Raw genomic sequence first — 26,486 nt, 5'->3', positions numbered from 1 at the left:
GTTGCGCTGCCTCTCTAGGGCGCTCCTTTCCTCTCCTCCTATAAAGGATGAGGGGAGAGGGGGCGGCCCAGTCCAGCGCTGAGTTGCTGCCAGAGAGGCAGCTTCTCACTTCCTCCCTACAGCACTCCTGTGCACCCCTCCCCCGCATCTGAGGGCATCCCTCAGAGGCGGAAGTGGTGCGTGCCCCCTCCAATTTCGGAAGAGACGTGTGCCGCTTCCTGGGCCCCAACGAGCCTTCCATGCCGCTTACAAGTGGCACGGAGTCTCCATTGCAGCGGTCTGGGTCTGCTGCCAGCGGCCCCAAACCGCTCCAGTGGAGACTTCCGCGCAAGATTACAAGATTAGAAGATTACAAGCGGCGCAGAATGTTCCGATAGGGCCTCGGCTGCCTCCTCCATTCCACTTTCTTTCAAAGGAAGAACGGAGGAGGTCGCTGCACGGAACTAATTACCATGATGATGTCACCACAATTACTTCTGGGTAATTGGCGGGGGGGCAGAAAAGGGGGCGTGGAGGGGTGGAAAACAGGGGGTTGCCCTGGGTACTGGGACCCCCACGAACGCCACTGCTTTAGAGCTACTGTTTCACAACCTTGCTTGCACACAACCCTGTTTTCCAAGTTAAGGTGAATAATTTGGGTTTAAAAAGTAGCTCCTATAGAGTCCTAACTGACTTAAATTCAAACATTTAAATTAAACTGGGTTTTTTCTGATCAAACTAACAACACATGCTGAAAACAAATCCAGAGGTCTTAGCATAGAATAGTGATATGTACAAAACATGAAGTACAATGTTCACACGAATGCTAACTTATAATTCTATAAACCATAACACTTGCATACTGAAGTATCAGTTTTTCCACAATTTTCTGCAAAAATACCAATATGTGAAACTTAACAAAACCAGATGGATAATTCTGCTCCAACCTACCATTCCACTTTTACCATTTTTTTCTTTTTTCTTTTTTTTAACAAATCAAATAAATTAATATTTCAAAATAATGTGCATTTAAAGAACAATCCCTGAGAAACCAATTTTTTCTGTACAGGAATAAAGTTTTCAACTAACAATATGTTTTAAGTTACCTGTTCTAAAGATTTTGTAACTTTCATAAAGGGGCAGTTTCATAGTACAGTACAGTATCTCTCAAATGCTACAAGCAGAAACACTTTGTTAAATTAGATAACACCACTGAGACCAGGAGGATATAGTACAAAGGTAAGAACCTAAATTCCATTCACTCCCTTAGAATTTACTTAGGCATACCTCATTTTGTCTTGATTACATCAAGTACCCCTGGAATATTGCTGTTCAGGGTTCCTTAAGATGCTCCTACTAGATCTATCCACTGCCCGCCTTCCCCCCACTTTTTATACAGGTATCTTCTGTCATGTTCTGAAGACCAATGCACCTATCATGATTGTAGACCCAGTTTTTTGGACTGGTAATTATATCTGAAAAAGACATAAATTTGAATTGAAAACAAATTATTTCAGGTAATTCCACTTTTTGGAGAAACATCACTGTTTTGATGACATTGGGAGTAATAGTTTGTTAGAAAGACATTGTTTCTAAAAAAGTAGCATCTGAAACGAAAAACTGTACAACGAAGTGTAATAAATACAGCATTCATCAGCACAGAGGCCCTTGTGGGTGAAAAGTCTCCCCCCTTACATATTAAACAAAATCCACTCTGTTGTAGGTGCTAGTCATTGAAGGAAGCAAGAAATCAACATTTAACGAACAAAAAGTTACCACTCACTTAACAGTAAAGGACATCTCTATTGGATTATTTTTCCAACTAAGCGATACACAATCTACAATCAAAGAAGTTTCAAACACGTGTGCACCCTTCAGCCTCAACGTCACTGGTTGAAATGTGCTCTCAATGATTAATCAATTTAAATATATTCATTAAAACTTGATAGGCCTACTTATTATTGTTCCCATTTCCAGTATTAGAAATGGTCACTGAGAACTTGTCAAACCCACTCAGTAAGTTCACGACTGAGTAAGCATTTGAACCCAGCTCCCAATCCAATGCTCTTTCCAGTTGCAGGAATTTGTGCTGCAGATTCTTAAGTAAGTACATTTTATAGTTTGGTCCAAATATTCCTCCAGCCCCCCCTCCCCAAAGAGAGCGAGCGAGCTATGATCTTTTACCTAACCAAATTCAGACCAATAATTCTCTGTCAAAGGAGCTCTGCCAATACGAATCAATATTCTGCATCCCTTCCTTTTACCTTCTGTTACTCCTGATAAGGGAAATAATCTTTTTTTATTCAATGGACGTTTGAGAACTTTCGGTGGTGTAAAGTCTGGTGAAGCTGTAATGATACAGCAGATTTCCGGTGGGTTGCGTAGAGACTGAAAGAAATAAGAATACAACATGGGAATTAAGATGTGCAAATCTTAAAAAAAGAAAACTTTTCAAAGAATGGTCTTGACAAAGGCAGGGAGAAGGAATCAGCTATCTCCAGAATTGGGCATATTTAAATCCATTGAAATCAAGAGGTTGGTGTAGAGGTACCAACAGGGAGGCCCCTGTTCCTCCCTGCTCTCCCAGGAAGAGCAGTTCCACCAGGCATCAAGCTTTAGGGGGGCAACAAGCTGAGCTTGAGACTAGTGATCAAAACTGTGAAAATCTTGGAATGTATGAATAATACCATCATGTTATATATCATTGAAAAGGTAATTTAATGCAGAATGCAATGAAACAAACTATTGGAATATCTGTATTTATCAAAAGTTTTGGCCACTTAAGCAGAAAATGAAAACACAATTGCCTTATGGGACAAAAAGTGGATTTTCTTAACTCAAAACCGACCTATGAGACTGATTGTTCTGAGAGCCAGTGACATATTATCATGTTATTGACATGTTGCAATGACATGTTATCATGATACAGCATGAAACCAATAAGGTGTTAATATGAGTTAGCTCTCATTTTCAACTATCATAATATAGTTGCCCCTGCTAACTGGCTAGTGGTGCCCCTCTTGAAAAGGGGCATGCCTCCTCACCCCAGCACAGTGTCTCGAACCTATCGGGGCACACTTTTTATTTATTTAATTAATTTGATTTTGTCCGGGGGGGGGGGGGGCTACAAAATCTTCTTTGACCCTGGGTAGCAGATAGATGCCTTAGCTATGCCACTGACTGGGAAGAGGCAGTAGAGCAAGTGGGTGGTGAGCTGCTGGGGGGAGGAGGTGTGTTCCTCCCAATTTTCACTTTTTAAAAAGCCTGGACATGATGTCACTTCCGGTTGTAACATCACTTCTGGGGCAACATTTTGAGCTTGGCTACACAATCATTAACTACCCCACTGTATAGGGCCCAATCCTATCCAACTTTCCAGCACCGGTACAGCTGCAATGCAGCCCGGAGGTAAGGGAACAAATGTTCCCATACCTTGAAGAGGCCTCTGTGACTGCCTCTTCACCACTGGATGTACCAGCTTTGTGGAAGTTTTGCAATTAAAAAAAAATACTACACAAAACAAACCAGGGCAACCTAAGGAAGAAAGAGAGGTAAGATTGATGTCAGTTCCTGGACCACACTTTCATTTCATCTTTCCTTAAAAGAACCAATGTGATAAAGTGGCCAACTTGAACCTAGATTAGGGAGATACAAAGGAAGTTCACTCTGAATCAGTCACCATCTTTCAGTTTAACCTAACCTGAACAATTACTGTGGGAATAGTGTGTAATCTTTTGCCTCCTGGAGAAAAAGGTTTGTTACTAATTTACTTACTTCCTGGTGGGCATTTGAAGTGGCCAGACAAAAAGGCTACAACTTTTTCCAACAGATCACACAATTTTCACAGACAATAGTGGGTTCTTTTCCTGCTAAGGGAGTCTTCCTGGCATTGGGTAAGCCATTCTATGAAGCGGCCCCAGCTCCCATGCAGACATAGACACATTGTAACAGTGGTGCTGGCGTCTAGCCTAGACGCCTTTAAAAGGGGATTGGACGAGTTTCTGGAGGAAAAATCCATTATGGGGTACAAGCGATGATGTGTATGCGCAACCTCCTGATTTTAGGAATGGGTTAAGTCAGAATGCCAGATGTAGGGGAGAGCACCAGGATGAGGTCTCTTGTTACCTGGTGTGCTCCCTGGGGCATTTGGTGGGCCGCTGTGAGATACAGGAAGCTGGACTAGATGGGCCTATGGCCTGATCCAGTGGGGCTGTTCTTATGTTCTTATGTTCTTAACAGTTGCGTTCAACATATTTAGCTCACCTCTAAATCCTTCAGCTGTAGAACTGCTGTACTTGTTTCCAGGACATTATTCTTTCTTGTGATCACTGCTCTTGAACCGATTTCCTACATGGAAAATTTAATCAGAAGCAAATATCAAGTGCACTTCAAATGGATGTTAATGTTAAAATGCTGCATTCTTTCTGTACAAGACATCTCCTAAAGTACTCCTATTTCCTAAAGTACATTCAGTTTCCACCTTTTCTTCCAAACAGAATCCCTTCACAAGAGGTAAATCCTTTTGACACAGATAACTGGATTCTCCTCTGAACAGCAGACTTCACATCTAGCATTGGATAATTTGGATTTAGGTTGAAAGCAGAACGGCATCTGAACATTTTTTCAGAAACTCCTTTCCGTACAAGGTTCTTAATGCAAAACTAAGTTACTTCAGATTTGCCTTTCACTTTAAAGAAATTATGAAGATTGGAACAGGACCCAATATGCAGATAGCAGGGAGAGGAGACAGTTCAGGACTTGCAGACAGACATTCAGGAAGATGATCTCTGCAAGTCCTGGGCTCACATCCCAACACTGCCACAAGATCATTGGGTGGCTACAAGAACATCCCTGGTCACAAAGGCAGAGTAAAACTCACTTAAGTCCATCCATTTAAGAGCCTTTCATTAACTGAAGCCTGTATTGGATTGTGGCAACTATATCTGAGCATCCTATATCTCTGCTAGAAAAATGGAAAGAGTAACAGTTTTATGCCAGCTAGGTGCTTCATCCTCACTTGCAGTGAGCCGCTTCCTGTACAGTGGAATTTAAGCACAAGGAGTTTATTCTTAACACACTTACATGAAAGTAGGTTGCAGATGAAAGACAATGGGACGTGCACTTTGGACAAGATGGGCCTTTGGCCTGATCCAGCAGTTCTTATGTTCTTATAGTAAGGAAGTTTGTGTTGGAAGCAAAAGCAGACTCCAGCTATCTTTTTATACTGCCATAACAGCCATTTGGAATTGCTTTACAGTGAAAGTGGCATTTTAACAATATGAAAGAATTTCAAGTTTATCCTGGGCCTGGGCTCCTTTTTAAAAAATTGATTATATTTATGGAGAGATCTTGACAAGTTTTCTGATAACATTTCTAAACCTTCCTGTATGTCCTACTGGATTCAGTGTGGCTTATTTCAAAGTAAGCCCAGGACCACAGTGCTGGGCTGAATGGACTGGTTGGAGTTTTCAGCATTGAACGGTCAGCCTTCCCTTTCTCTTGCTGTCTTTGTTTGAAATCTTCTCCCCAGTTTCTCACAGATCCTCTCCTCTCTCTTTCACGCAGTGAGCAACAAAGTGCTGTTCAAAAGCTTTCCAATATTAATACAGTACTGAAACTGAATATACTTCTCTTCTTATAGCAACAGGATACTCCAAAGCATGGGGAAGGCTATTTAGGATCCAACACTCTTTCCTGTTAACCTTTAGACTGCCCTGGAAGCAAAATCTGTTAGGGCTTTTTTTTTTAACCTCTTTAGGGTTTTTGAATGTTTCTGACTTCTACAAAGCTTATTTGTTCAATAACCTCTGGGTTTGTTCAGAAACCTCTGGGTAATGATTCCTTGTGGGAGGTCCTTGTGTCATTCCTTGTAGGAGGTCCTACTTTAGCTACAACAAAAACCCCTCAGCACAGGTGTGGGGACTTTAGAATAGAATAGATGGTAGGATTCTTCCTTTTATAGTTATTGTCTCATCTTCTTAAACTGAGTTTTAACAGCTGTTTCACCTCAAAGTCTTAAAGCTTAGCGGATGAATGCCACAACATCACCACTTACCATGTCAGCAACTGGCTGCGTGGAGATCAAGGTTCCAGTTGCAGCACCATGATGCGTGGCCGATGTGTCTTGTCCACTTGAACTCAATGCAACAGGAGGAGACAATATTGTGCTTCTGAATTGTACCTTTTTCCTGCACTTCATGCTTCTGGACCGTTGATCATTAAGCTACAGCAAGTTGAACAATATATTGATGCAAAATCAACACCAAGGATTGTACTTAGGCCAGAGCAACGGTCTTACAGCATATGACGCAGCAATCTTGCTGAAAGTAGGTAAGCCTGGGGTCTGGCCCCCATCTGAATGAAAGACCAACCAGGACCCATGTACACTACTTTGTTTCTCATCATGAACTCAATATCAATAAATTAGAGCATTTAGATAACATACTGAGTGGCCAAAACATTTTATTTCAGTAATCCTTCAAACAGTATGTATGTTGGAAAGTAGTTACAATGCTGGACACTAAGGGGCAGTGGGTGGTCCAGCAGGCAGATGACTTAGAAGTTACCAGTCTCAAACCTAGGTGGATGCGTCCCTACCTGGATTCCAGATCTTCCAACATGCAGCAGCTCTCTCCACAAGCTCTGCCAACCAGCATGGAGTACACCAGTGTTCTTCAACCTTGGGGTTGGGACCCCAATGAGGTTGCAAAGCCTCAAGTTGTGGAGTCACGACAACTTAAGGGAATGAAAAAGGTTGAAGACCACTGGGACTACAGCACCACCAGATAAAGGGGAGACATCTGGTGTACTCTTCAGGTACCAGGAGATTGTGACCAGTCCTTTTCACGTCCTTAGCAAATATGGCACATACCTCAAATGATCTTAACACAGACCAACACAGTGCTCCAAGATCTCACCGTGTTGGTCTGTGTTAAGATCATTTGAGGCATGTGCCATATTTCTGAGGAATGCATAATGGATCTATCACACAGCTTAATAACTATGAAATGGCAACATTGGGAGGGGAAGGCTGACTTGGGTTGTCCCATGTAATCTTTTAGACCAGTGATTTTCAACCTTTTCCATCTCAAGGCATTAAAATGGTCAAGGCTCACCACCAGGTTTTTGACAATTGACAAGGCACACCATGCTGCCAGTGGGGACTCACATCTCCCATTGGCCCTATTAATAAATGACCTTCCCCCAAATTCCTGTGGCACACCTGTGTACCACTTACAGGACACTAGTGTGCCACACCACAGTGGTTGAAAATGGCTGTTTTAGACATATGTAATCAAAATTTGGCCCTCTGTTTCTTTTGACTGTTGTTTCATGTGAACTTAGAGTAGCATCATGGCTTAGAGACTATAACAGATCTTTTTCCATAACCAAATGGATGAGTCAGCCCAAATTCTTACAGGATACAGCAGAACTATGGGCTTCATTCCCTTAAGACTCACCAAATTCCAAGTTTGAGCGTTTCCAGAAGCACCATAAGACACTGTTTTTGAGAGGGCCTATAACCTTCAGGTTAAGGAAGTGTAGGGCAATTTTAATTCTAATATATTTGTATTTAAATTCTTTTCAGGAGTCAAGCTAGAAATTTAGTAAATTTTTTTGAAGAGTGACATACACAGTTTACGAAGCCTGAAATTCTATCATCACACCCCAAAAATTAATTGACTCCAATTGGACTCCCAAAGCGGATTTTTTTTGGGAAGCTGTCTCTGTCATTGTTCTAATGTCAGCATTTTGGGGCAGAATTTATGTCTGCATGGCCAGGGCATTTGGACTGGAGAGTCAATAGGTGAAACTTACTCCTTTTTCCTGGTCTGCTGATTGCTATTTAGTGACATTTCCCATTAGCCAAATTTCCCCCCTTTCCCCCCTTCAACTGATTTCAAGATAGGTTCAGTTTTTGTTTTTTGTTTTTTTTTTGGGGGGGGGGGGGAAGAGGAATTGTGGAATAGAAACAATAAGCAGGAATGAGTTACGTAGCTCCCCCCCTTGACGTTCCCTTTAAATTCTGCCCCATTCCTTTGTTAACATCCACTCTTTTTGGTCAACGAAGTATTGGCCTTAACAAAGATCATGTCCTAAATAATTACAGAAAGTTGTTCGTTCGATTCCTTGGCTGGAAAAACCTGAAGTCATTTATAACTTGTTTGCTGCTTCAAGAGTCCTGGGAATGTCTCTTGCTCAGCCTGTAGTTAGTTGTATTTGTATAATCGAGTCTGTCACTCTGAGAACTGATGGCCCCACTCCTTGTTGAGATTTATCAATAAGCGGGGATGGTTAAGGGTCAGACTCATGCCGTTATGGTTGGCAAAACCTGATTTCAATGGAAGTGTTTTGTTTTTCCAGAACTGCCCAGCAGCAACAACATTTAGCAGCTGAAGACTCACCAACTGAAGAGGCATGAATCACTATGGTGAGAGATGATGCACCTCTCCTAGTTAAGGGGGCCTTTCCCTGGCCTCTGGTTTTAATATCTCCCCATAACTATTCAGATGCATAGAGCCAACCAGAGGAGAATCCTTGTCAGCACAAGATGACACACAGGCATTAGAAGGTCACCTGTTTTTGTTTCTTTTGAGGCAATAACAAGACTGCAGAAGACTGCGGCTGAGGTGTCTTTTCCTTTGCTGACAAAATCTTGCTCACTTGTTTCCCTGCCAACAAAAGAGTCATGCTTTAAGTCAGTGTTTCTCAACCAGTGGTAGTTGAGGTGGTATACAGTGGCACTTGCAGAACCCCAGACCCCCACCACTTGGCAGCAAGTCCAGCAATGCGACACAACAAGCAACAGTAGGATGCTTGGCAGGTAGGCCTCAAAAAAGCTCTCCAATCTGCCCAGAGCCTCTTACCAGTGTTTGTCATATTGTGCCTGGCCTCCCAATACAGACGTAACTGGTGATGACATCATTGCCAGTTACTTCCGGTGGTGCTTCCAATAGATGGGCCATGCAAAGTGGTATGGCAGGAGACAAACACTGAGAAACACTGCTTTAAGTAGTCTGAGGAGCCCTCCCCAGTCATTTGCTTGCCTAAGTGATGTGCGGCAATTTGTGGGTCACAGTCTCTTCTGCAGCACCATTAATTGTCACAATTTCTGAGCTTTTAACTACCCCTTAGCACTGGAGCCTATCTATTACACTCAAAATCTTTCCAGTTGGGTCAAGTGCAATTCTAAATCATGCTTGTGCTTGCTAGGGTGACATCAGGGGAAGGTGTGTGTGCACGCAGATGAATCACCCTAGAGAGAAAAGGCATGTGATATGAGAGTGCGCCAGGAAGTATCCATGAGACCCTAAAAAAGGGAAGGATCATGTAGTCTCAGCTAACAACAAATGTGAACACCTCTGGAGGCAACTGAAACAATACACTGAATGAAGAAAACTTATTTTATGGCCAAATTACTTCTTGTGACATCAGTGGTCCGGGTGTCAATTTTTTTTCCTTCTGCAAACAGTATTGCAAGGGGAAGGACGGCATTCAGGACCACAGCAGGGGGTAGGGTTTAGAACTTCTGCCACAGTTCCAGTCCAGATTGCCCCCCCCCCCATTCATAAGCTATTTACTGGGGGAGGGGAGGGGAAGGGAGCAAGCATGTTAGGGCAAATGAGGAAACTACACTATCTTGCCTGGATCTGAGTTAAGAGAATTCCAAAAGAATGTTATTAGAAAAGGCAGGATTTGGGGGATTTCACCATATGTAGATGATGGGTAAGGATATACTTCAATCACATCTGACAAAAATCTGTTAGCTGAACAACTAATTTGTACAATATCATTTACCTGCCACTACAGTTGAAGCTTTTGTCAATTCAGAACTTAGTTTTCTCTTGGATGGTCTCTCACTGACAAAAATATTAAAGCATTAGTTTCTTTTCTTACATTCAGTAACTAAGCAAGTAATTATAGACTTAGGCACACACAGAGTTCTCAATTTTTTTTTTAAAGAATTGAAGTTAATTCCCTCCCTCCCCATTAATTGGCAACATTCTAGCCAATGCATTTGTGCTATATCCAATTGGTCATTAGGCCAATTCACATGGTCAATTTTGTCTCAACAGGATGCTCCACCAGTGTCCCCAGGGAAGCATTTTCGAGAAGGAAGTCTCATACAAAAGGGGATCTCCATGGTCACAGACAGCAGCTGCTTTTCAGCAGCAATCTCTATGAGCTAAACAGAACTTTATTCAGCTGTTGAGATGAAGGAAATTGCCCCCAAGAAGGGAGAGAAACATCCAGGCTCCTTGAGGAATCATGGAAGACAAAATTGATAATGTGAACACATCCAATGCATGGCTCTGAAGACTATTTGCAGTGCTGCAAACTGTGACACAAAATGAAATGGATATTAGGAACACATACATCCTGATCAAGCAAGCGATCTCCTTTGGAATTGGAAACCATATGCACAAAAGGATTTGTGTATGCCATCTGTACTGCTGGATTCTGGGGACTGAATGCACAATGATGAACAGACAGCACTGATCACAGGCACACATGAAATTAAGCTCCCCAATCCCATATAATAGGTGATCTTCCTGCCACAAACCCTCATGTACAATAGTGTGTTCACAGCACAATGTGATGTTTTGGATTAAGACCACAATATAGTTAGAATCCTGTCAAGTTGCTTATAACCATGTCTTACCTCACAGAAACAAACATTTTGCAGTTGTATATTTGCAAAGTCCCTCGAGGATGAGAAAACAGAACGATTAACAGAGACAATGCTTAAAATAGTTTACCCTCAACAAATTCTTGCCTTAAGAAGAACCATAACAAAACTTTATCTATTACCTCATAAGGTACTCATCTTGGCCCCCTAGACTGGCCTCTAAAAGAGATGAAATTCAATAGTGTGAAAGATGGTTGCCATCAGTATTAAAACTATTGTAATCTATGCAGAAAAGAACATGACCAATGCAAGGTAACACAGCAATCAGAACACTACAACATGACACAGAGCAGGAGATATTCCTTCACAATAATTTGAGGTCAAATTAACCAGCAGCAAACATGGATCTGGAAATCTGGGACACTACTTCTCTGCTCAGTGCACAGTGGGACAATTGGGGTGTGCAGGGGAGAAGTGAGAAAGGTGCTTAATCCTGCTTCTGCCTCTCTTTTTCATTGTCAACACTTCTCTTTCACATGTACATGCTTCTTCCTACCTGTGTCATGAACACACACACACAATAATTCACATTGACTTCAACTGGGGAGAATTAGCAATACTTCTAGAGTGAGATCAAGTTTAGCAGTGTCTACAGCCTTCCATTCCTATAATGACCCTTAATTAGCCTGACGTCTCCTAAGAGTTTAGCATGACAGCACCCCTTCCAGAGCAAAGTCCTGCCAAGCTCCCAAGATTGCCAACTAGAAACAAAAATGGAGTTAGGCTAGACTGCACGTGTGTTGGGGAAAAGAGGACATTTCTAACACTGCAACATCTCCAGCCGCTTCATTCCTAATATGTGCTTGCCACAAGTGGATAAGAGTGGCAGGGGAGAGGGTGCACAGAAAAAGGGTGCACAGAAAAGCACCCCTGCCTGTTCACTTCTCCCCTAAAATTATGCACCCCTCTCACTTTGCACCAGAGAAGCAGCAACCCAAGTTTTCGAACCGACAGTTGCTGCCAAACACTTGAACATATACCTCTGCCTCATGCAGAGTCAGATCATTGGTCCAGCTAGAAGTACGTCCACAATGTTGGCTGGTTGTAGCTCTCCAAGATTTCAGATGGGGGTCTTCCCCAGCTCTAGCTGCAGATGTGAGGCACTGAACCTGGAACCTTCCACATGCAAAGCCTGATACTAAGCTATTGTCCCATCCCTACTTCTGCTTGCATAGAACACAGGTTTAGAGTCAAAAGCTTAGTTATGTACAAAGTTACCAAATATCTTGGAAAGATTGGATGGTTGTGGCATCTTCTCAATGTTGATAGCTTTGCTGGTGTTCAGGAGGGTAGAATTTTTGCATCCAAGGCATTCTTCAGATGAAACACTGTTTTCTTCTAAAAATGTAAGACAACTATGGCTGCTATCATATTTTTGCTATTCACCAAGTTGTTAAATGTTAACATATGTAAACTAATTACTCTTGGCCAACTGTCATCAATTTCAGTTAGAGTTAACAAACATGTTTGGGACCCAATGGGAAGCGTAAAGGATCTAAAATTTTGGGAGTAATTTGAAAAACAATATTTAGCTATCAATCCATGAAACATTCGTTGACACCTCAGACTAGGCAATTAGAAAATAGAGAAAAGACTGCATGCCTAAACATTCATAGGTTAAACTCAACTCAATTTCAAAGACATTTCTTGGCTCTGAGTGGATTGGGGTTTGGTTTATTTTATGGGAGAGTGAATGGCCCCCATGGTGGGGACAAAATTCTCCCTTCTCCTATGCCATGGTGACAATCCAGACAGACCTCCCTCCACAAACCATGTGTATAATTTTGCTACTTACAAAAAAACCCCTGAAAAACCTCCTACCAAACCATGTGTATAAAAATCATATCTTTGGCCCCACAGAACCCAGTGGAACTTATTTCCACCTATTTATGACAACATAAATAAACTTGGGCTTTAAGATATGGACTTAAACCTAAAGTTCAAGAAAAAGAAAAAAACTTATTGAACTTGGCTTGGATTAAAGCGACAATATTTTGTTTTGTTTTTCATAAAGAGGCTTGAAGCTTTAAGGACAGCTTCCTCCCTGATTATTTCCAGGATCAACTGAGCAAATAAAAATATACTTAACTAATGGCATATGTTTTCATTTGAATAGACAGAGACACATGGTCACACACCTGTCTTCATCTTTCATCACTAATTTCCCCTCCCCCCATGTCTAGACCACAACAATATTGCATACCTACGCCACTGTCATCTCTGAATATTTCAGGAGATGAATAACTATCTGCTTTATCACTAGATTCTAAACCAGGGCCCACTGTAGAATCCATATCTAAACAGTCCAGCAGAAAGTCCGAAACACCTGATGGTAAAGTCATCTCTGGAATTAAAGACATAATGTAAAGAATCAGAACATTGCTCAAGCCGAAAAAAATAATATTCTTTCATAGTAATGAATGTCAGTAAAGGCAGAGAAAATTTAAAGCCCATGTTTCACTTTATCAAGAGCTATATATCACAAACTCTGACTCAAAAAACCAACAACAGAGATCTTGAAACTGAAGAATAGAAAAATGGGAAAAAAATTATGTCAATAATTTCGTACAGTAATTAACAGATTGCTTATATTTCTTTCTTTACAAGATGTTTCCACCAGACTGTAAAATATTTATTCAGTACAAAAGAGCAATACTGCAGGTCAGGGCCTATGAGAGGAATTTTATCAGGGGTACAAAGTTTCTTCTGGGCTCCTTCCCAAAGGGGGAAGGGGGCAGTGGGGGCAGGCAGAATGGGGGGCAAAATAAGACAGGGGAAGGGTGCTGACAACCACAATAGTCTTCGGAGGCCAGGTCTACCAGGCTTCTTGATGCAGATCCCAGGTCTACCTGATCGTGCAGCATTGGTAGCCAGATAAAGTAATATGGAAAACCAAACACACTCCTATCTCTCTAAAATCTTTGAAACACAGCAAATCGATTGCAGAAAATTAGCATCATCGTATTTAGGCTCACACTAGAATGGACCAAAATGAACTTCTGCACTAGCAGTAGAGCTGCACCTAGGTCCCTGAGCTTCTACACATTCCTTAATGGTTATGGGATCCACAAGCCAAAGAGCTACTGTAGCAAACTAGTTTCCTCCCAGATTTGACACTGTGTTCAGGGGGGTCATGGATGCATTCCTGAGCCCAGTGTGTATGGCTTGCAGCAGCAATTAACACTGCATGCATGTGGTTGTACTCGAGCATCATGCGCAGGCAGCGAGTTCAGATTAGATAGGAAAATGTCAGATCCCAGGATCTTTCTGGGCCACTTCCTTTGGCTCCTGGGCCCGGGTACAAATAACCCCCTTTACCCCCCCCCCAGGCCCTGCTGTGGATGCCCTGGAAACAAATAAATGCTTTCCAGATACAAAGCCACAATTATTTTAGAATGACATTTGTTTTGATTTATTCAGACAAATTAATAAAGTACAATTATTGAATATTCATAACCACTTTTTGTAAGAATATTCAGGAGTTCCAGCAGAGAGATTCTAGAAACTGCTGTTCCTTAACCAATGAGCCACAGACTACACCCCATTCCAATGGTCGACACACTGTCCCCAGTTTCTGTCATATCGCAATTCCCCTCTGTACCCTTCTCTATGTCTCCCAGTAGTGCAGACTGTCACACTCTGGTTGAACAATATAACTCGAGAAAAAGGGTAGCCAGACTTTACCACTGGTATTGTGTATACCAGGTATACACAATAGGTAAGGAAGGTGGTTAACTTTATTTATCTGGTCTATAACCCTCTGTCTCAGCCTGTAGGACCTCAAGGTGTGTACAGAAAGATCCAAATTAGAAGAATGGTCAAACGGACTCTGAACAAAATCTGCAGGCCAGGTTCTAATGCATAACTTAGGGTGTAATCCTGAGGCGCCCATGGGCCGGCACAAGTCCCTTGCGCTGGCGCAGGAGGGTTGCAAATGTGCCATAAGGCATGTTTGTGCCTCCTTGGGAGGAAGCCAGGTCGGTGCTCAGAGATGCGCTGGCTTGCAGAGATTGACACAAGCCTCCGCGCCAGCTTCCTCAGTGAGCCTTGCCCTGGGAGTGGGCGGGGAGAGCGTGAAGCAGGGCTGGGTTCCAACACTTATGCTGGATCCCAACTGTCATTCCAGGGGAGTTGGGAGTGGCTCAAAGCCGTTCCACTCTCCTAGAACTTGTGCCACCTCAAGAGGTGGCGCAAGTCTGAAGAGGCACATTGGGGCAAAGGCGCCTTACCCGGAAGTAAGGGGAAATGTTTTCCCTTGCCTTTGGCTGAGCCGGTTGGGCCCCTATCCTGCACTGGATACAGCGCAAGCTTCTTGGCTTGCCTGTTCCAGAGCAGGGTAGGATTGCACCCTTAGTGTACTACCTGAACTAACATTGCTGCCATCAACCAGAAGCCCAAGTACTCTGCATAAGCTACTGGTATTTCTAGAGGCAATGAAGAATTCAGCTTTTGTGCTCTTCATCTTGCATGAGAAGCTGAGCAAGCAAAGAGTCCTTTTGAGAAGGATTGCAGTGGAATTTGTAAGCTTGACACAGGAAAACTAAATGTATTGTTCAACAGAATTTTACATAAGGGCTAGTCACACAAGAGAAATAAATCTTCAACACATACTTGTCATTTCAGCCCAACGCTGCTTATACACAACAGGGAACAAATGTGTACACCTGTGGTTCAGGCAGAAATGGGTTAAAGAGGTTTTGTTCCCCCTTAGATTTGAACATACTCACCTGAAGTAGCTTCACTATTTTGTAGACTCTCCTTACTTGCAGAACTTAAATGTGAAGAAGCCTAAGGGCAAGAGTGGAAGACTCAAATGACAGAGTATAATACAGCTGTTAACTGAGATATATGACAATAAAGAACATCAGGGGTTTTTAAACTTTGTTACTGGGACCCATGAAAAATATACAAATTTATACAACCTCTCCATATTAGAGCTAGTTGGAACCCAAATGCTGAAAACCCCTAGAGCAGTGGTTCCCAAAGCCCTACTTGGACTTTGGGGAAGCTGTAAGTATTGGCGGGGGTGGGAAAGGGGCAGTGGGGTATGCCCTGATGGCGCTGCAGCAATCATGGCAGTACCAAAAACAAGGGGTTTTCTAAGTTACCTGGGGGTCGTGCTGGCATCCAGGAGGGTCCTGGAGGCTTGCATCCCCCTCTGCGAGCATCTGCACTGCTCCTAATCGCTCCAATCTGCAATAGGAGCCCACTTCTGGTTTCTGCAAAAAAGATTGGAAGTGGGCTCTGATTGCAGACTGGAGCGATTAGGAGCAGCGTGGAGGCTTGTAGACAGGGCTAAGAGCATCCAGGACCCTCCTGGACGCTAGTGTGACACCCCAGGTAACTTAGAAAACCCCTTGCTCCCGGCGTCGCCACGATCACTGCAGCGCAACTGGGGCGTTCGTTTCTGGGTCACTCTTCTAAAGGCGGAATGGCCTAGTTCTGGTTCCCCTGATGGGTCAGCAGTTTGGGAACTGCTGCCCTACAGTAAGACCATCTAATTCAGTACTGTCTGTGCTTATTTATGTACTTACAGCAGCTTTCTAGGGGGTCTTCCCTAGCCCTACTATGTAGAAGGTTCCTGGGATTGGACCCAATCCTTCATTGCTTTGCAACCCCCTCCCAAGCTGCTTGTGACCCTTTCTTGGGTTCTCAACTCCTGTTTTGAGAACCTGTCATTCATGTCCACATCAATATTTTCCTGGAAATGCATCTCTGATCCCTTTAATAAAAAGGACAGTTTTGCCATTCCAGTTATGCTATTATAACATATTATATTATGTTATTATGCATCCCTCTCACTATGCACCAAAAAAGCAAGTTCTCTGAATATTTCAATGCTTCTTTATCATTTTTTGTGAGAGGATTTAAAAAATGCTGCTATTTCTGGCATAGCGTCAATAGTTTAGCCACAATTTATGCTATGCAGTTATATGATATGATGTGTATTAATATGCATTAGGCAATAGGATTGATAACTGAAAAGGTTTGGATGATACGAAACAAAGATTACCACTGGAATCAGCACCTCTGAATTGTATAATGAACAATAAAAATTAAACACAAACAATTTTTGTGTTATACAAGTCAGTGGCCAAGTTCCAACATAACACAAAACCAACTAAACTATAGCTTTGCATGATATTTGAACCCAAGTCCCTCCACAAACCACAATCTGAAACTTTGGTTTGAAATCAATTTATCTATCTTAATATCCATAATATATGAGAGATTTATCCAGAATTAAGAGATTTAATAATAATATTCATACCTTCAAAAGAATAGCACTGGATTCGCTGATATGTTCTCTTGTGTCAAGGCCTCTGTTTTCATTATAATTTAATTCAACTCTAATTAGAAAAAAACACAATACAATTATGGCTCTATATTTGTCATTAGACAGTCCAACTCTTCTTTGATGTTTAGGCCATTTGTCTTTCTGCGAAATGGTGACTTTTCTTAATTTAGAGCTTAATACAATTAACTGACATGCTCTAAGAGTCAGGTATCATGCCACGAGTTCCATAGTGATGTATCTAAAAACTGAGCAAGTCATCCCTGCTCTAGCCATAAAATCTATAAACACTATTCATTTGGATCTGTGCCTTTACACAGGGTGTCTTTAGACCAGTGGTTCCCAACTTGTGGTCTGCAGTGGTCTGCAAGAGCTCAGAATATATATATGATTGCCTTCGATAACTTCCAGTGTCTTGCCGAGCAAGCATTCTACCACAGACCACCAGAGAAGGGACCAAGGGCAGAGAATGAACTGCTTATAGCTGCAGTTGGCACTTTCAGTGTTTCACAGAGCAATCCCCTCAGACTACCAAATTTAACTGTATTTTTTGTGCGCTGGGAGGGTGGGCGGGCTGCATGTGGTCCATGATAATTCCAATTTTTGCCCCAGTGGTTTGTGGGCTCCTAAAGGTTGGGAACCACTGCTTTAGACAGTCCCTCAGATCACATACTAAAATCTTTGCAACGAGCATTAATTATACCACACCTTCGTTCTGCTGAAAGGCAATCCATCTGGGTCACTTCAGAGTTTTCTTGAATTTCTGGCAAAACTTTTGTATTAGCATTTCCAATGTGTTCTGTAAAAAAAAAATAATCAGAAATTTCTCTAAAAGCTAGATTATGAAAACCATGAAGAAAAACTATTGCAGTTTCAATCTTTCTGGCTTAACATAATTCATCTCAGCTGAAAACCCTTCATTTACTATCCAATAACCTTTATTGGCATACATAATACATATAGTTGATATCAGCCAACTATAAGATAAAGCACAAAAAGATAAAATAAAAAATTACAAATCATTAACCATAAATGGATTTTAAAAATAGACAGGGTATGCTTGGAAGACACAGAGACTAAAAATTTAGAAATCATCTCCATAGTATCAATAAGGTAACAACTGAGAAAAAAATTTCAAGTTCTCTAAATTCAAGGAGCCATTCAAGGAGCCATCCCTTTTAAGTATAAGTCACGACAAGTAGGTGGACGGAAACTGGCATATCGAGGGCAGTAGAACATAATGCATTGGATAATTTCAGTATGCCCCGTTACAGGAACAGATGTGTTCTACATAAAGCGTCTTAGTGTACATCCCCTCTGTAACCACAGATGGCAGTAGGTTAAATCTTACTAACGAAATGGTACACCAATCAATTGGACTGGTCATAAAGGAGAGATATGGAGCCATAAATCCATGTGGTTATTTACATTCAAAGGCCTCTTTGACATAAATAGAGAGTGGGAAACCACATCAAGTGCTGGAGTCCACAGAGTTGCTGATCCTCACCCACCGGTATATAGGTGCATAAGTCAGGTTGTAGCTATTTTTTGTTAATGCGCCTGCAGAGACGGCACTAGTAAAAAGCTGCAACAGACTACTTTTTACTAGCTCATAATGAAGAACATGTCGCTGGAAATCGGTTTCATTAATCTCTTTGCACATGTGCCTATACGTGCACACAGATAATATACACATACGTTGCACCTGTATATAGGCATACACAAACATTACATTTACACACATGCGAGCATAAAACCAAACGCTCCATCTATCCTTAGCAGAATCTGACCAAAAGTTAGCAAGTTGCAATTACTCTGTAACGCAAAGTAAGCCAAAGGAATCATAAGTCCTATATACCAAGAAGGAATCAAAATAAAACCCACAAAACAGCATTATCCAGGAAGTGCTGCATTCCTGAATAATATAAGAATATAAGCTGAAATATCATTCTAAATAAATAAATAAATTCCATTAAATGAAAGCAGCTGTTAATGTCTCTCTAGAGATTTGCAAGAACTCCTTTTCACCTTTTAATTGTTATCTGATGATTTTATTATCTGTGGCATTCCCACATCAGTATATTACACATTGGTAGCCATCTGATTGCTCCCCGCCATTAAACAGTCACATGGAGAACAACACCCTCTTGTGGCATTTCAATTTAATGCACCATGTGAACAGTTAGCAGATGGTAAGGCTTTGATAGTGGGCATGCAGTGACTGTCTCTGTAACGGTCCAGACACATGATCATTTTTGAGGAAGAAGAATGATCAGAGAGGTGCCTTTTCCTTTTTCATTGTTTATGTGGGGAAAGAATTTCATCATTGCCTCCCATGTGGTAAGAGTGTAGTAATGTTCAGTCTTAACACACACTTCAGAGGACGGCTTTATCATGCAACTACTGAGGGCGATTTCACTGCGACATAGTTGCACAAATGACCCATACTCCATTGAGAACAATGGGACCTATGTTTGCATAACTATTCTCAGCTTTGCCATCTGTTCTTTGCATTTCAAGAGGGGTAGATTATTTTGGTGACACATGAAAACAGGTGTCACTTTCAGTAAGACCCACATAAGGATAAGATAGTTGTTTCTGACTCTGATAAACTAGAACTTTTTATAGTGAACAGTGCCAAAAGTCCCCAATCTTGAACTACACCATCAGTGTCCCATTTGCAGGAGGACTATATTTACATGACATCTGTAACCAAGTTAACCCTCTGTAACCACAGTACATTACATCTTGTTGCTAAGGAGTCCAGACATACCACTGATACATCCCACTCCTCTTCTGAAATGATAATTTATTTTGGAGATGGGTGTAAGGATGTAAGGAGATGGGGGTGGGGCTAGAGAAAGCCATTTCTGAGGCTACTCATTGTATTTGTATAATGCTTGTTGCCCAATAACTGGGGGTATTTTTTGGGTGATTCCCCCCCCCCAATTTCTTAATATAAATTGTGGTGTTATGTGTTTTTATCCAAATTCTTATTCAAAATTGTAAAAACAGTGCAATAAAGCACAATAAGCATTTCATCTGTGAACTCTGTATCGTTTTAGACTTGTACCAAACATATATACATAAATATTCATTTTTTTTCAAGCTTCTCAAAAGTGCAGCACCACAAAGACAAGCAGAATTTTTTTTTAAATTACAATATCCCCACTTTGCATACCACAATGGCATAAAATGTGTAAGAAAAGCCACAGAAGGTGATTAGGTCAAGGTGCAGTACAACACAGAAAAAATAAAATCAGAGGAAGGTTTTACTAAGCCTTGTTTGGTTTTCCAAGCTTCTAAGAAGTGCAGCACCACACAGACAAGACCCAGAAAAGGCATTTAAGGAGAGTCGCTTGGGGAAGAGGGGAGATCCAGATCCGAGCAGATTCACCTGATCACTGAACACATACAGATCATGGTTTAGAACTCAATCACCTCACCTCCAGATTACAGTACTGGTACCTGGGCATCCCACCCACTCCCATCTCTTCCTCCCCCAGCTGCTACACACATGCACACCCGCTAACAGATACTTTTATTCAGTCGCTCTACCATCAAAAATGCTTCAGGGGCTCACTGCCTTAGTGAAGACCACTCGTAGATTCCCCCAAAGTAAGTAAAAGTGGTGCCATTTTGCTAAATAAGTGGTTTTTCATGTTTTGCTCTTAATATCATTTTATATCACGATTTGAGCAGAAATTCTCATTATTTTGCGTTCTATGTTGGTCACTAAAAAAAAAAAATCACCTCTACCAACAGCAGGCATTTTCAATTTTTTGTTGCTGGTGTTACAAACCACATATTAACAGCTGATCCAACTTCAGCCCAACCCAGATAGACAGCACATGTGGATGGACTCAAGAAACAGGGAAGATGGAAATGAGTCTCTTGTATTCTGTTTGCTATAAAGTTGCAAGTGTCTTTTGCTGCAAGTTGTACATTTTAATGTGGCATTTGTAAGCTGCCTTGGGCATTTGCTTCAGCATAGGAAAGGTGGGATATAAGTCTTAACCCATTTCTGCCCAGCCCACAGGTGTACACATTTGATCCCTGTTGCACATATGAAATGGCAGAAATAGCTTAAATAAATTTTGCACATTACCAGATTTTAAACAATATAAACCAAATCTGGGTGCACAGAAGGCCTCTCAACAATTCTAGAGATACTTGGAGAGAGGGAGGGAGAGAGGGAGGAAACGTAACACATTGTGAAGGGAGAAGGTTGCTGTTGTCCTTGGACAAACAACAAGGATCAGATCCATCTCCCTGTTGTAGTTTGCACACTGTCATCTGCACAAAAGTGGCTCAAACAGCTTCATGTCACTTTTTTTAAAACCGAGTTTTACACACTTGCTTTTTATCATTTTTTTTAAACACTAAGCTAGGATCTCTGCTTCAGGAAAAATATATCTTATCAAACATCACATAATTGACCACATACACACACCACCACAACCACCGCTACACAAGAAAATGGGCAAAAGCAAAGAATCTATTCACCATGATAAGGACTATGTTTACTAATTACTTCGTAAATAAGGACTTAAAAAATTCACCATGTCCACGTTCACCTTAGATGAGAATAAAAAGCTTCATGCGGGCCTCCCCTGCTAACCGGTCTAAGAGAGATTTTTTAATGAGGTGGTTCTCTTATATTTAGCATAGGGAGAGAAAGTGTCCCTGCTCACTTCTTCAGCAGAGTATCTGTCCCGGGGCTGTTGCCTCTTCTGCAGGTTTTACGGCACAGTCCTAAGCATGTCTACTTAGATGCCTCATCAAGTATAATGACTCTCACTCTCAAGTGAGTGAGTATAGGACTGAAGATTACAAATAGATTACAAATTCTAAGCGTAAACCACTTTTCAACAAAAAAAGTTCACAAAGTGCTACATAAAATATTTTCATAATAATAATTTCCATATTAAGACTTTAGAACCATTTTGTTTACTTTCCCACCCCATCCATTAGTTACAAATCAAACTCATGCAAAACTTATTCCAACCTAGTTTTGAAAAGAAGTAGCTAATAACACCAGGAAATGGAGAACTTAAATTCCTCTTCTATATTCTGTTCAAACAGGCCACAAAAAGCCTTCCTGTGATGCTCATTAATAAGTGATAAACAGTGGCATAGCTAAGGGGTTGCAGAGGGTAGCAATTGCACCAGGCAACAAACTTAAGGGGAGCAGCAACCTGAGCTTGGCAATACTGGTCAAAATTGTGAAAAATTGGTATTTTCGAACAATACCATCATGTTATACACCATTCAATGCAGAATTTAATGCAGAATGCAATGAAATAAACCCTGTCAAAATATCTCTGTTCTATCAAAAGGTTTATCCAAATAACCAGAAAATAAAAACACAACTGCATTATGTAACAAAAACTGAATTTTCTTAACTCAGAACTGACCAATGAGACTGATTGTTCCGAAAGCCAATTAGGTGTTATTATAATACAGAAGAGAATCAATAAGGTGTTAATATGAGAAGGAGCTTGGGGGGGGGGTGACAGAGCAAGTTGATGGTGGGCTGCTGGGGGAGGAGACGGATTTTTCCCCATTTTCACTTTTTTATAAGCTTGGGCATGACATCACTCTATGGCATCATTTTGAACTTGGCACAGGGCTACATGGTCATTAGTTATGCCACTGATGATAGACTTTATGGGTTTTTGATTGATGCCTCTAAACAAACAGGATTTTTTTACATAAAACCCCTAGACACCTTTGGGAACACACCACCCTACTTCCTATGACCATTCACAACCTCGGCTTGCATTCTTACCTCTCGCACATTAAAGACATTACAAGCAATGTTGATGACAGAACTGTTCATACTAGCACACAAAGACATAACAAACATTATATTTGTTATAATATAACACAGATACACTAGAAAGCAAAGTAGAAGGATAAGCTAGTTGAACAGTGTGACTCATTACTTTTGGCACAAGGTCTCTGCTTAGGTTTGGAAAGCATAGGCAGGCACAACGGAGGAGCTTTGGTTGTCATGCGTCTTCTGCCCAAAGCAGAGGATGCCACTATGCCGGGGACAGGAGAAGCACAACGCATGTTCTTTGGGGCCCGCCTTTTATGAGAATAACTGCGCAAATTGGGCCACTCCATTTTCTTTGCATTTCTCACTATAGAAATATTTCCTGCAAAATGGAAAAAAAGGTTGAAATTAGTGATAGGTCAAGAGGATCATACTGAATGTACAGACACTAGACACACAATAGAGCACTGATGCAACCCAGAAATAACAACTTGGGGTTGCCATAGCTAAGAGTACTCTTCCACAATCACATTTCAAGGATTATCTCAGAAATGGAACCCCAGAAAATACAAACACAGAATTTCAGGACACTCCAGCAAATTCATGCTTTTCTCTAGGGATCCATGACACCCCCACTCACCCATCAAGAAGCCTATAAAAGATTATTTATCTTGCACCTCACTGGCACTCAAACTAAACAAGCACATAAATGCATGTGCTTGATCCTTAATTTTTACTTTGTTGTAAGCAATAATATTAAGGGTGTGTGTTCGCCTGCATGTTCAAAATGGCCTTTAACTGCAGTGGGAAGGGGGGGCTTTAGCACTTCACCTCTGCCTCAATTCCTAGCCTAATCATACCCCCTCACATGCTGTTCCTGGGCTCTCCCCCCAGCTTCTATTGAAAGCATTGTAGCATCTACCTATTAAAAGGCATCTAGCTTGTCTGTTAATCTTCTCTGGTTTAGTTCTTGGAAGAGTAAATCAAACCTATAATGAAGAGCACCATAATCCCCTATTAACTGATTATATAAATAGGCTCTCAGGGACAGTGACTGAAGGAGAGAAATGTCCTCATTAGTATTCTGAATAAAAGAAAGCACTTTCCATTATTGCTACTTTTTAAAAACAAAAGACCCTCCCTACCCATCACTGAACAAAGTTCTCAGATTCATTATCGAAGACAATCCCCAACTGAGTAATCACTGGGACAAGTGACTGACTGAAGAAAGCTGAGCTTCAAGACCTCTCTGCATGCTCAGTGTGAACATCCACAAGCTTCTCTACAAGGGAAAGGTTGTATTGTCACGGCTTCCTGCAAAGCACTCTGGGAAATGTAGTTGAGGAAGGAAATTCTCTATGCTGGATTCTCCTCCCCCATTCCAGTTCTCTGGAGTGGTTGATTATTAAGAGCCTAATCCTATACATATCTACTCAGAAGTCCTAGTATAGTCAATAGGAGGGGGGGGGGCTTACTCCCAGCTAAGTGTGGATAAGATTGCAGATACCTAAACCAGTTTAAACTCATTTCTGCCCAGCCCAAAGCTGTACACATTTGATCCCTGTTGCATATATGCTACACCTGTGGGCTGGGCAGAAATGTTTTAAAGAAGAAAAGCTGATAGGATCAGAAGAAGAGAAAAGAAAGCAGCAGGGATTCAGTTTAGACCTGCAGCAGCCACAGGTTCTAGTCCTAAGTGATGGGGAGCCTCTGAGGCTTCTGATCACTTACAATTCAATTTTATGCCTCTCTACTCAGAAGTAAGTACTACTCATTATAGTAAACGGGTCTTACTCTGAGGTTAGTGTGGCTAGGACTGCAGCCTTAGAGCCCAACCCAAGCATGCCTGCTCAAAAGTAAGTCCCTTTTTTGTCAATGGAGCTTACTCCCAGGAAAGTGTGGATAGGATTGCAGCCTCAGAGCCCAATCCTATGCATGTCTACTGCCTACAATGGGGCTTACTCCCAGGTAAGTGTGGATAGGATTGCAGCCGGAGGGCCCAATCCTAGGCATGCCTACTCAGAGGTAAATCCCTCTATAGTCAATGGGGCTTACTCCCAGGTAAGTGTGGATAGGATTGCAGCCTGAAACCCCTGGGTGCTGCTGCTGCCCCGGGGTAAATTAAGCCCCCCTCACAAGACGGTGTCGCTTTCCTGCTCGCCTAAAGCCGTGACCGTGAGAGCAAAGGCTCGAGCCTTGCGCAGCAGCTCCTCCACCCCCTCCTTTCCAAAGCGCCGCTCTCCTACCTCCGCCCAGCGGCGAGTCCCCAGAAGCGCCCCAAGCCGCCAGTCAAGCCTCTTAACTCAGCCAAGCCCACAGCGCCCCCTGCTGCTGGTCGGGAAGGCCAGGACAATCAGGCGATCCAGTGACGCACCGCGGAGTAGGGCTCGATGCTCCCTGCACACCACTCAGCGGAGCGGCGATGGGTGTCCTCCTGCGACCACATTTACTACCTTGAGTAAACTAGGAGTAGTGCATCAGGTCAGGCTTCATAGTCTCCACAGCTCCAGGTGCACAGGGAGGAGTGAAGCCTGCAGAGAGAATGACTGATGGATTGTCAAGCGGCTGCCACTGCCCTGTACCATCCTGAAACAACAATAATTCACAAAATATACTCACAAATACATTACAACTTCTAGGCCCCTAGGAGGGGCCTGATTAGTAATAAACGCCACTTCCAGCTAAAGAACAGGCAGCTGTGACATTGGTGATGATGATGATGGTAATAAATATTTGTATGGTCTGTTTGCATTTTAACCTTAAAATTTGTGTGACCTTTATTTTAATTTTATTTTTAATTCTTTATTTCTTTTCATTTTACATCTTATTTTACTTTAACAACTCATTTGTTGGAACATGAATTAATGCCAATAAAGGTCTCCAAATCTAAAAAAAAACAATAATATAGAATTAAAATATAGAATTAAGAATGTGAAATGTTATATGGACTTTTAATTACAATGGAAATAAAATACTAGGATATCCTTTGGTTTGGTTTTGCTCAGTAGATGGCGCTTCAAACTATGTCTTGAAAATGGTGGTTCCTGCTCGACCAGTTTCCAGTTTGCCTGAAGAAAGTTTTAATCTAATCTTTAGGAGCCTGTGGGCCACTAAGGCAAAAATTGGAATTTTCGTGGACTGTATGTAACCCTCTCATCTCCAAACCTGCACACAAAAAATGCAATTAAATTTGTAATACTTAAAGACTTAGTAGGGATTTATTAGCTTTATTATTTATAGAGAAGATTTGTGGGTTGCTGCTTTCGTTGCCTGCTAAAGCTGCGGGCAGTCTGTTCTCCACCCTCTCTGGTGGTCCATGGGGGAGTGCTCACTCGGTGAGATAATGAAAGTGATTAAAGGTGTGTTGTTGTTTTTAATTCCAGAGACCTCAGAACACTTCTCAGGGTCTTGAGGACCACCTGAGGTCCATGGACCATGGGTTGGGAGCCAGTGTTTTAAATCTCACTGTCAGCGTCATTTGGGGGTCTGCCTATTTCTTCATTGTATAATCTGTTATGAACCATAGATTTATTTGGGAAAATTTTCACAGGGACCACCACAGGGCTCACAACAATTATTATTATTATTGATACTTTTAACACAGTTTAAGCAAGTATGGCCCAAATCCTAACCAACTTTCCAGCACTGGCATAGCTGTGCCAATGGGACGTGTATTGAATCCTATAGTTGGGTGGCGCTCATGGAGGTCTTCTCAAAGTAAGGGAATGTTTGTTCCCTTA

General features: G+C 41.8%; 1 protein-coding gene across 1 annotated transcript; it reads right to left on the bottom strand.

Annotated features, from left to right (window-relative positions):
* Positions 1-1,341: 1,341 nt before the first annotated feature.
* Positions 1,342-26,224, bottom strand: MEIKIN (meiotic kinetochore factor). Its single transcript, XM_066612923.1, has 11 exons — positions 26,213-26,224; positions 25,329-25,332; positions 22,913-23,128; positions 17,673-17,763; positions 16,941-17,019; positions 15,397-15,457; positions 12,873-13,013; positions 11,874-12,007; positions 4,243-4,326; positions 2,244-2,367; positions 1,342-1,454 (listed from the first exon to the last, which is right to left on the bottom strand). The coding sequence occupies exons 1-11, from the start codon at positions 26,222-26,224 to the stop codon at positions 1,342-1,344; spliced, it is 1,059 nt and encodes a 352-aa protein (XP_066469020.1).
* Positions 26,225-26,486: the final 262 nt, after the last annotated feature.

The sequence above is a fragment of the Tiliqua scincoides genome, chromosome 2 (genome assembly GCF_035046505.1).
Source record: "Tiliqua scincoides isolate rTilSci1 chromosome 2, rTilSci1.hap2, whole genome shotgun sequence".
NCBI lineage: Eukaryota > Metazoa > Chordata > Lepidosauria > Squamata > Scincidae > Tiliqua > Tiliqua scincoides.
This window is presented reverse-complemented; position numbering and strand designations above follow the sequence as displayed.